The sequence below is a fragment of the Eleutherodactylus coqui genome, chromosome 2 (assembly GCF_035609145.1).
Source record: "Eleutherodactylus coqui strain aEleCoq1 chromosome 2, aEleCoq1.hap1, whole genome shotgun sequence".
NCBI lineage: Eukaryota > Metazoa > Chordata > Amphibia > Anura > Eleutherodactylidae > Eleutherodactylus > Eleutherodactylus coqui.
The window spans coordinates 296,704,802-296,716,176 of NC_089838.1; the positions used below are offsets into that span (position 1 = coordinate 296,704,802).

The window sequence follows — 11,375 nt, forward strand, 5'->3', positions numbered from 1 at the left end:
GGTGATATGTCATTGTGTTCATTGGTCTCCTTGTGTTTTTGCAGGAAAATCGTTGCTGAATATGAGAAAACGATTGCACAGATGATCGGTGAGTAATGGAATATACTGGTAACCCCTCGCTACAAAAGGGAGGTATAGCCTGGTTGGTTGTGAAGAAGGGATTTTATGGTGGTTATCCCCACCATCATCACCTAGACGGGATGCAAAATATCAAAAAGAGGCAGTAGTGTTGGCTATATCTTTAGGCACAGTATACAGTCCCTCCCAAACTCCAGAGCTCTTGGCACCCAACAAGGTTGACCCTTTGTGTTTCTGTACAAATGCCTCTGTCTCATTCTCTCTCTAATGTTCTGCTGTTCTCGAGCAGAAGATGAGCAGAAGGGTAAGATGACTTCCCAGAAGAGTCTACAACAAGTTACCCTAGAGAAGGAACAAGCCCTCGCTGACCTAAACTCAGTAGAGAGATCCCTGTCTGACCTCTTCAGGAGATACGAGAACCTCAAAGGTGTCCTAGAAGGCTTCAAAAAGGTGACTCCTTTTGGCTTTTATGACTTTCCACTTAGTTATTGTATCGTTTGACTTAAGTTTATAACAAAGATGGTATCAATTTACTTCTCTAGAATGAAGAGGCTCTGAAGAAATGTGCACAAGATTACTTGGCAAGAGTGAAGCAAGAAGAGCAGAGGTACCAGGCCCTGAAAGTCCATGCAGAAGAGAAACTGAACAAGTGAGTGATCCTCCAACCCTGTAAGTGACTTGCCTACATACAAAACCGGTACTGGATGCCTCAATTATAGTAAGCTTCTCTGTGCCATCCATGAATATTGGCATTCATTTTTGGTCCATTATGACTTGATCGGATACAAAAACTATCCAAAAACCCCCAAGGTTACCCATCCCTTTAGAGGAAAATAAAGACACTGTTGTAGGAGTTTCAGCTAAAAGAGACTGCAAATTCCCATTTGCAGTACTCCTTGAGCAGGGGCATTGTTATGGTCTAGATTAGTGGCACAAGCCCCAAGATACGTTATGCCTCTTTACCCTGAAAAATGTATATGTAAATCAATCTTGTGGTTTGTATAGCGCCCACTTATTCTGTAGCGCTTTCAAGTAATTTATTTATTACCCTCCCACCAAGCTGAGTACTCATTTAACCGACCTCGGAAGGATGAACTGCTTAGTCAGCCTCTATCTGAACCATGCGGGGATTGAACTCCCAAACCTTCAGGTCATGAGCGAGAGCTTAGGACTGCACTCTGCTGCCTTAACACTCTACACCATAGTACAGGCTCAGTACAATATATAGTATATTTCTATTATCTGTCAACTGCATTATTTAGACAGCTAGAAGCTCTACACAGTGATGGTGATTACAGTCCAGTTACCTCCAGTGATCACAAGTGACGCCTTCTTAGATTAGAGTGGTACACTTTACTTCTACCTTTTCTTCTACCTGATGTTTTTATGGTTGTGTTCTGATTTGTGTTTTTGTCTGGATATCTTAAGATCTTGCTCAAGTCCAGAGCTTCATTTGGATTCTGCTTGTTCTTTCAGAGCCAACGAGGAGATTGCACAGGTTCGCACCAAGGCCAAAGCAGAGAGTGCAGCTTTGACGGCAGGACTGAGGAAAGAGCAGATGAAAGTAGAGTCCCTGGAGAGAGCGCTGCAACAGAAGGTTTATGTCCAATGTATAATTAAAGGGGTTCTGCCTAATTGGTATACCAACATCAGAGTACGGTCCCTCGTTCAGACCCTCTTCGTTTTAGAACAGCGAGCTGGTTAAAGAGCAGCTTCCGCTCTGGCGGATCCTCTGCTGTCCTGCCACGGCCATTGCAGGTGAAACATCTGGCTGACCGTGGCTTTCCCCAGCAAAATCAGATATTTCCTGGGGATGCCGAGAGTGGGACTCCGGCGATCAGCTGATTTCCCTAACCTTTGGCTGTACATCTTGGCACAACCCTTTTATAGTATTTTTAAAGGAGAACCGAAAACCTGGTTGGATCACGAATTACGTTAATATATACAATTTGACTTCCTAATTGTAATGATCTGTGCATAGGTGGGGGCATCAGTGTATTTGGTATTTTGGACCTATAAGTGGGCTCTATGATAACACTGCACTGATAGAAATCAGAAGTGGACATGTTATCGGAATCTCTCAGTAATATCTAAAGGCCCATTTAGGCGCAACAATTATCGCTCAAAAGCCGTCTTTTGAGCGATAATCGTTGCGTCTAAACGCGCAGCCATTGTGCACTGTTCGTTCATCGCTCCTTTCTAGCCAACTAGAAATTAGCGATGAGCCTTATCTTCGCCGCCCGCTATCTCAGCGGGCGGTGCTGATAGCATTCTTTCAGCTGGTATCCCGTTGGCAGTTCTCAGCGGGACAGAAGCTGAAAGCTTTGAGAATAATGCAGCTGTTTGCATATTCAAAACAGCTACATTGTTCTCTGAGCTATCGCAGCTGTATCCCGCTTCACCTGCATAGCTCAAAGGTAGCTAATTAGCTCCTTAGTTATGCAAAGATGATCGATCAAAACTGTCACTCAAACTGTTGTTCTGAGCGATTTTTCTTTTAAGCGATCATCACTCTGTGTAAATAAGCCTTGGGTCCATGGAGGCAGCTGAAGGGAGGCTTGCTTGGTCCGGGTTATGCTCAGAAGGGCTATCTGCACTCGTAGACGTGGGTATACCTTTCACAGGGTTGGTCGGTGGTAGTACTCATGGCAGCCTCTGGGTTGCCCGAATGCCAATATTAGCGGGTGCCGATTTCATTATGAGCACTCACTATGTATCTAGGGAACTGCTGATAAGAAGCACTCGCTCACGGCATGCTCGGGACTTCTTGATTAACAGCCACAAAAAAAAATTAGTCCTGGTAAGTTGTGAGTGCTTTGTCATGATGGAGGACTCTCCTTGGGCTCCTGCACCAGTAGCCAGGGCTATATTAGCCAACTTGCTCTGTGTTGATTTGTCGCTCAGTGTGCAGCCTAACAATCACACAGCTCTCTGTCAGAACCATTTAATAAAACTTCTGTGTCTCCCCTAGTGGCGCAGCTGCCAAGCTTTTTATATTCCAGAAGCAGAAATCTAAAATGGCAGCAGCACGCAAAATAAATTTACTATCAGAGGTATACATACCTATAATCCATACTCTAACCACATTAACTAATGCAAGGATCTTGGTATATAATTTGATCAAATTACATTGGCCCATCTACCAACGTCCAGGTGACCAAGCTGTCAGATGGGTCCTAACTAGAGATGAGCGAGTATACTTGCTAAGGCACATTACTCAAGTGAGTAATCTAAAGATTCGGGGGCCGCCGGGGGTGACAGGTGAGTTGCGACGGGGAGCGGAGGGGAGAGAGGGAGAGAGAGATCTCCCCTCCGTTCCTCCCTTCTATTCCCCCCCGCCAGCCCCCGAATCTTTAGAGACGAGCGGGGATATACTCGGCAAAGGCACTAATCGCTCGAGTAATGTGCTATCTCTAGTCCTAACGCTAATACCAGGTTTTTTATATTCGGTGTGTCAAGCAGATCCTCTAGTGGGAATCGCCAACATCTCCTCATACACACGTGACCTGTCTTTGAAGAACCACAAATATAACACACCAGTAGTACAGGGGTACTTTGTTTGAACTTGATCGAACAGGTTAAATAAACCTCTTGGAGCCCCATTACAAGTGCAGCCCTTAGGCTTGGGGTCTGTAACGTAACATGCAAATTTTCAGATCTAGTAGAATGAAGTTATAAGGGTCATGTACAGTAACACCGGGGGAATTAATATTTTTCTCACTGGTCCATCAAAAGCAATTCTCTAATGTATTCTGCACACTATAGTTCTTACCACCATAGACAGAACTAAACACAATACAGTGACATGACAGTTTGCAAAACACCACCCCCTTCTCCAGCATACTGACAAATTGCTGCTTCCTCCTGCATTTGGGCCATAAACTAGGGAGATTTATCAGAAATGGAGATGAGCTTTCCGTGTTATCAGTATACCATACAGACTACAGGCACATCAAGAAGTCTGGAAACCAGTAGCTGCCGAGCAGGAAGTGATGTCAGGGAAGGGGAAGTATTCTTGGCAATGTCTACAGTGCAGCCCAGCAGCTGTAGTTGTCCTTTCCTGAGCATGACCTATAGTGTACAGTGCACCTGGAAAACTTGCCTTTGACACCTGAGTGAAAGAGTTAATGGTCCTTGTATGCCACATAATCCCTGTAGCTCCATTTTACTAACTACACTATCCTACCAAAAGAACCCTTTTCTAGGTTTCATCACCGACACAGAAAAGGGTTCTTTACTGTAAAAGCAGTTAGACTGTGGAACTCTCTGTCTGAGGATGTGGTGATGGCAAAATCCATAGAGGAGTTTAAAAGGGGACTTGATGTCTTTCTGGAGAGGAAGGATATTACAGGATATAAATCTTAATTGCTAATCCGGGTATACAGGCAGGTAGGAAATATTAGGGGTTGATCCAGGGATTAGTCTGATTGTCATTAGGGAGTGGGGAAGGAATTTTTCCCCCCAAAAGGGCTAATTGGCTCCTGCCTCTTGGGGTTTTTTGCCTTCCTCTGGATAAACAACATAGGAGGATAAACAGGCTGAACTAGATGGACATTGTCTTCATTCGGCCTTACATAGTATGTTACTATGTAAGTTGACAACTAAGCAAGATTTAGTAGCTGTATTTATTTCCATGTGTTACTAGTTAGTGGGGCTCCTTTGGCCCTAATGACATCAGATACTCTCTGTGGCATACTTTCTAGTAATGTTTGATACAATTCAGCTGGTATTTCCCTCCAGTCATCCTGCAAATGTCTAGCATGCTGCACCAAAGATGATAGATGCTGTTCATATTTCCTAACCCTGACGTTTCATCCCAAAGACGTTCAGGTCGGGACTCTGCAGCCAGTCCAATCGTGGAACATCCATACCCTGAAACCAATGTAAAACAGTGTTGGATGTGTGATAAGGCGCTTTGTCTTGTTGGAAGTATGGCTGACCGTTCCCAGAGTATTACCACATTGGCGGCAGCGCATTATTGTCCGGAATGTCAGGGTACACCTCTGTGTTCATGGTTCTTGTCACTATGACCAATTGACCGAGACCATGCCACGTAAACCATTCCCAGACCATAACGGGACCTCCGCTGTACCTAACTGTTGGCACAACACACTCAGGCAGAAGGAGTTCCCCATCATCCTCCAAGGTACATCTGATGTGAAGATGGAGTAGTAAGATTTATCATTCAATGGAACGTTCTTCTATTTCTCAACTGTCCAACGATGACGCTTCTTGCACCGTTGTAGACAGCTGACACATTGTGTTTCATGATGGACAGCTTGTGTTCAGCAGCATAGCCCGTATATACAATAGCACGCATTTCCCGTCACAAACTATGGCTGACACCTCCAAGGGTCTACAGCTCATCTAGCATGGTTTAGAACACCTGACATGCTAGTAAGACACGATCCATTCTACTGACAGGGATGTCCAAATACTTGGTGGATAGTGGTAGGATAATAGTGTATGAAATAATGGTAGGATAGTGTATGAACAATTCCTTGGAGTTTCACCTAAAATGTCACATGGTTGATGGGTCTTCCTTACTGTTATGTGATGTAATGAAATAACCCCCACTCTGAGCTAATTACTGCCTATCCCTTTCCATCTTTGCTGTCCAGGTTGACAATGTTAATTCTAAACACTTGAACTGAACGTTTTTTGTTTTTTTTCTATCTTGCAGAACCAAGAGATAGAAGAACTGACGAAGATCTGTGATGAGCTAATCGCCAAGATGGGAAAGAGTGACTAACGTCCCTACCACCACTTCATGATGACTTTCCTCGTCCACTATTTGTCACATGGCTCACAAACTGCTTGAGCCCTGTAACTTTGAGACTGTGAACACTCCTCCTTCCTCCCATATGAGTCGTGTACTAAATGTTCCTGACATTTGATTCCAGCAGGACCAACACCCTTGGTGTTATTTCTTCAGTAACTAATAGACCCTCCTTGTTCTGGTGTGTTGCCAACGTACCAGGCGTGCCACTATTATCCTTATGTTGGCATCAATATGATGGGTGCTTCTGGAACTGTGCTTGTCAATAACCCAGGTATACTTGCAGTATGGTGCTAGCATGGAGCCCATTAGATGCCCCTATTATGAGCAATTCCTGATATCCAATTGATGGGGTATAAGATTTTGTCAGCCTCTCAAGCAGCAGCATTAACATGATCTACATCGTAAAGCTTTTACTATGCTGTAAAGCATATCTGCAATGCTAATAGGGACCTTTATAATATAAAGTTATCATCCCACAGAGTCCTGGTAATATAAGAAAACCTACAGAATCAGGGCAGGGGTCCATGCAAGGCCATTTTCTTTGATCCTTCAATCATCAAGGGGTTAATGTAAATTTCGACATCACTGTACACTTTTCACCCGGCATCATCTAAGAGGATTGGGCAGGATTTAGTAGTGCTAACACAATGACGTTTATGCAATATTGGCTGGTCCAATAGATAACTTGAAGAGAAATCTTAGGGGCTCATCGAAGATCTCGGAACGTGCAGACTTTGAACTTGAAGACAAGAAACATGTAAAAGCTTTTTTGAAGGAAAACGTCATGTTTTCCTTTAAAGTTGGGATTGGGACACTTTGTACCAACTGTAGGTCCTCCTTACTATTACTTGACTGAACTAAGAAGTTCTGAGTCTAGTAATGAGTTGCCCAAAGTACAATTTAGTTTATACAGTAGGCCTACAGTATCCAAGACCACAGAGGAAAGGGGCCAAAATGGGCTAACTCCATGGATTGTTTTTGCCAACGCAGGGCTGATTTGTTTGCCCCATAATGAGGGAATCCAATTATACTGATGCTTTTTGAACTTAAACAGCAGGGAAAGTTCAGAAGTTGAGAACCCCTTTAAGAGCCAAACACTTATATTGTAAGGGGTATGATTTGCACAGAAAAAGGCCAAATGTCACATGGCATGGTCTTCATGAGTCTTAAAATTTGTTAGTTTTTTTTTTACTTTGACAGTTGGGCTTGATAATCACCCCCCCCCCCCCTCCCCCACACACCCACCCTCCCTCCAAAAAAAAATAAAAAGGAAAAATAAACCTGTTTAGGTCTTATGGATTTTCATAGCCTACTTTCTTCAGTCACGCCATCCATGGAATATTGCTATTATCTTGATCCATCATCTATGAAAGGAATATTTGTTACCTATTCTAGGATGGACTGAATCACCATCTTTATGCAGGGTCGAATGTTGTCCTCAACCAGAAGACCCTCCAAAATGTTTACAAACCTTTACAGGGCCTCTTCATAAGGGTTGTCTCTTAAAGATGAACCACATTTTAGACCACTGATCATCTGATGGCTACAAGTCCAACTTCAGAGACCCCATGTGATCCACTATCGGGGTGAGCTGTGGTTGTCCTTAAATTTCGCCTACAGCAGGCACTGTTGGGGAAATTTATTACATGGCAGACATTTGAATGAATGGCCTGAAATTGCAATACATGGATTGGCCGGACCCACCAGAGTGAGAGATGCTCTTCTGTGAGTCGTGTTTTCACTGTGACTAATACAAGGGGTCCAACGTGGTGGTTCCTTCGCTATGATGATCTACTAGGGCAGATGGAAAGGTTTGTTAATTAAGATTTGTTGCTTGGAAATTGGACTTTGCACTAAATTTTATTTTGCCCACTTTTCCTCCTTTAGGGGGCGTTCACACGTTGCAGAAACGCTGCGGAGAAGTCACAGTAGAAGAGTTTACTGTCAAAGTGAATGGGGTTAAAGCACATCTTACTCACATGTAGAGGACAAAGACGCTGCAGATTTTCTACTGTACCTCTAATCCGCGGATTGGTTACGGATCCGCTGCGTAAATTCCGCAACAAAGCCACAGCGTTTCCACAACGTATGAATGCATCCTTAAAGGGTTTTTCCCCTGACTTTTAAAACTGCCTTGCAACCACTCTGTCCTTCCTGGTGGCTGCTGACCATGACATGTGACTGCTGCAGCCAATCACTGGCTATGATCACTTGGCTGCAGCAGTCACATGACCTGGTCAGCAGCCACCAGGAAATACAAAGTTGTGAGGCAGTTTTAAGTTGCGGGAAAACCCCTTTAATTTATTATTTCTATGTAGCTCCTTTTTACATTGGGTTTGCAGTGTCCATTTTGGTGTATGCTCCAAGAAGGCGCCTGGCCTATACATTAAACATATCCATAGGGTCTTATTCACTTGACCATATGGAATACAATAGCCTACTATGTGATTTCATCCACTAAAAAAACAAACAAAACATATACTGCATATTTTTTTTTTTTTTTTTTTTGAAACATTGGGCTTATAGAGGTGTATGCTTGTACACTGTCCTGATGTTGGAAGCATCCGTATACCTCCCATGTACACTGCAAACGCATGTGAATAGACCCGACCTGGAAAGGACTTTTCATATCCTTTTTTGCCTTTCTAGTTTAGACAATAGCATTTAGCTGTATCCACGTTCCATCTATCTTGCCATCATTTTGTTTTCTCCCAGAAACAGCGCCACTCACATCCACAGGTTGTACTTGGTATTGCAAGTCATCCCTATTCAAAGCATTAGGGCTGAGCTGCAATACCAGATACAGACTCTGGATGAGGGCTTTTTCTAAAGCTGTACATCTCTTTTTAAGCCCCCCTCCTACCAGCCTTACGTCAAGAATGACGATGATCTTTAAGGGTCATGAGTTTTCTGCTGCTATCCTTGTTTGCAAAAATTAATTATATATTAAAGGATATATTTTTCCAGAAGTGGAAGCCAAGTAACCGTTTACTTTTTGCAAGGTCTAGTCTGTTCCGGAATAAAAGCATCTGGCTTCATAAACATATATATTTAACCGCAGTCTATTTTATATGCAGCAAATCTTTTTTATATGTGCAGATAAGTGACTTCTCACACAGACGAAAAGTGTTGACTAATATATGAAGACATTATATATATATATGTATATTTTTTTCCTTCCTTGTTTGTTGTGTATGTATAAAAGGTGTTTCAAATCTGACTTCGGGTATTTATTTTTGCGTTCTTTAAAACCGCAAAAAAATCAGAAATGGACTGGGGGAAATTTAATAAGCCAAAAAAGTTGTTTCGGGCGGGCACCAAAGTTATGTTTTTGGCCCTCTACCCCTCCGAAGACCCTTTGAAAAGTTGGTAGACTTAAGAAAGGTGCTGACATGGGGCATATTTATCAAGGATGGGCATCATTTCTGTGGGCTAACACTGGTGCAAAGTACGCTAGTCACTCATCGATACGAGCAAGGGACAAATGTCTTTTTAATGCGCTTTCAGGAAAATCTGCTAGATGATGGTCCTACCCCCTGGGACCTGCACCTGTTTGTAGTTCTGATTTTCACCACCCCCTGCATTTGCTACATATACTGGCCAGGGGTGGTTGGGGTCAAAACCAAATGGAAATGGGTAAGCATGCTTCTATGTTATACTAATAGATCACAAACTGGATATAAGTCAACAATGTGGTGCAGCAGCAAAAAAGGCAAACACAATTCTGGGATGTATTAAGAGAAGCATAGAGTCTAGATCATGTGAGGTAATTCTCCTCCTCTACTCTTCCTTAGTCAGACCTCATCTGGAATACTGTGTCCAGTTCTGGGCACCCCATTTTAAAAAGACATCGACAACCTGAAGCAAGTTCTGAGAAAAGGTACCAGGATGGTGAGCGGTCTGCAACTCAAGTCCTATGAGAAACGGTTAAAGAATCGGGAAATGTTGAGCTTGCAAAAAAGAAGGCTGAGAGGAGACTTAATAGCTATCTACAAATATCTGAAGGGCCGTCAAAGTACAGGGATCAGCCCTATTCTTATCTGAAAAACTAGAAGCAATGGGATGAAACGGAGACACAAATTAGATATTAGAAAAAACTTTCTGACAAGATAATCAATGAGTGGAACAGGTTGCCACGGGAGGTGGTGAGTTCTCCTTCAATGGAAGTCTTAGAACAGGCTGGACAGACATCTGTCTGAGATGATTTGGTGATCCAGCATTGAGCAGGGGGTTGGACCTGATCACTTTGGTGGTCCCTTTCAACTCTAAGATTCTGATTCTACACTGTTTTGTAACTCCTATAGAAGTCTATCGGAGTTACGGAAAGCGTGGAGTACAGCACGTTAAGCCAATTTTGGAGTTCCTAAATTATTGAAACAGTGTGGCTTGCTGTGCTATGCTGTCTCTATAACTCATATTGACTTATGTGGGTATCACGGAAACTGTAGTTCTGTATATCTAAGCCATCGCATTCAGCGATGACTGTGAATTGGGGGCCAGAACTATGGATAGGTGCAGGCCCCAGAGGTGGTACCCTCATCATCCAGGCTTTCATGACATATCTTGTGGATATGCCTTGAAAGTCTCAGATGGGAACACCCCCTTTAAAGCCAATCTCCACTAAAAACCTTCAGCTGTGACTGAACAATTTTTTAAATCCCAAAATAACCCCTTTAACTAATCTACATGCTGTGGCAATTTTCAGCAGAAATGGAAATTGATCTACAGATATTTAAAGCCATATCATGTCAATTCATGCTGCAGATTTCCAGAAGTCAAACTCAGCAATGACCTGTATTGTTGCAGATCAGTGGCAAAATCTACAATTGCAAAATTCAAACCGATTGAGAAGACTGAACTTTTAAATTCCTATTTTGCATCTGTTTTCTCTCAGAAAGTAGATGGAACATCAACTGATCTTCCCTGTGCTATGGGGGGAATAAAAGAATGCAGGCTATCTGTAAGCAGAGAGATGGTGAGGGAACACTTAGCTAACTTAAATGAATTCAAGTCTCAAGTTCCAAATGAATTACATCCTAGGATACTAAAGGAAGCAGCGGAGGTAATTGCTGAACCACTCGCCATAATCTTTGAAAATTCCTGGAGAACAGGAGAAGTCCCAAAAGATTAGAAAAGGGCAAATGTTGTCCCTATCTTCAAAAAAAGGAAGAAGGTGGATCCAGGAAACTATAAGCCTGTGAGCCTGACTTCTATACTGGGAAAGATCTTTGAACGAATTATTAAATAGCACGTATGCAAGTACTTGGATATAAATGGAGTAATTAACCAGAGCCAGCATGGGTTTGTAACAAACAAGTCATGCCAGACAAATCTAATTCCCTTCTATGACAGAATCACCGACTGGGTTGATCAGGGAAATGCGTTGAATATAGTATATCTTGACTTTAGAAAAAGCATTTGACAAAGTATCTCATACCATACTTATTAAAAACCATGACCAAATATGGGATTGACAAGGCAACTGTTAGGTGGATTCACAACGGGCTGAGTGAGT

The 11,375-nt window shown here is 42.7% G+C and overlaps 1 protein-coding gene across 3 annotated transcripts in view; it reads left to right on the forward strand.

Annotated features, from left to right (window-relative positions):
• Window positions 1–9,080, forward strand: part of TACC1 (transforming acidic coiled-coil containing protein 1) — a 106,596-nt gene extending 97,516 nt beyond the window's left edge. For all 3 annotated transcript variants that reach the window (XM_066593375.1, XM_066593373.1, XM_066593376.1), the window contains 5 exons: window positions 45–88; window positions 368–528; window positions 621–727; window positions 1,555–1,675; window positions 5,762–9,080. In XM_066593375.1, coding sequence (XP_066449472.1) covers window positions 45–88; window positions 368–528; window positions 621–727; window positions 1,555–1,675; window positions 5,762–5,830 — 502 coding nt within the window. In that variant the 3' untranslated portion in view covers window positions 5,831–9,080. The remainder of the gene's footprint in view (window positions 1–44; window positions 89–367; window positions 529–620; window positions 728–1,554; window positions 1,676–5,761) is intronic.
• Window positions 9,081–11,375: the final 2,295 nt, after the last annotated feature.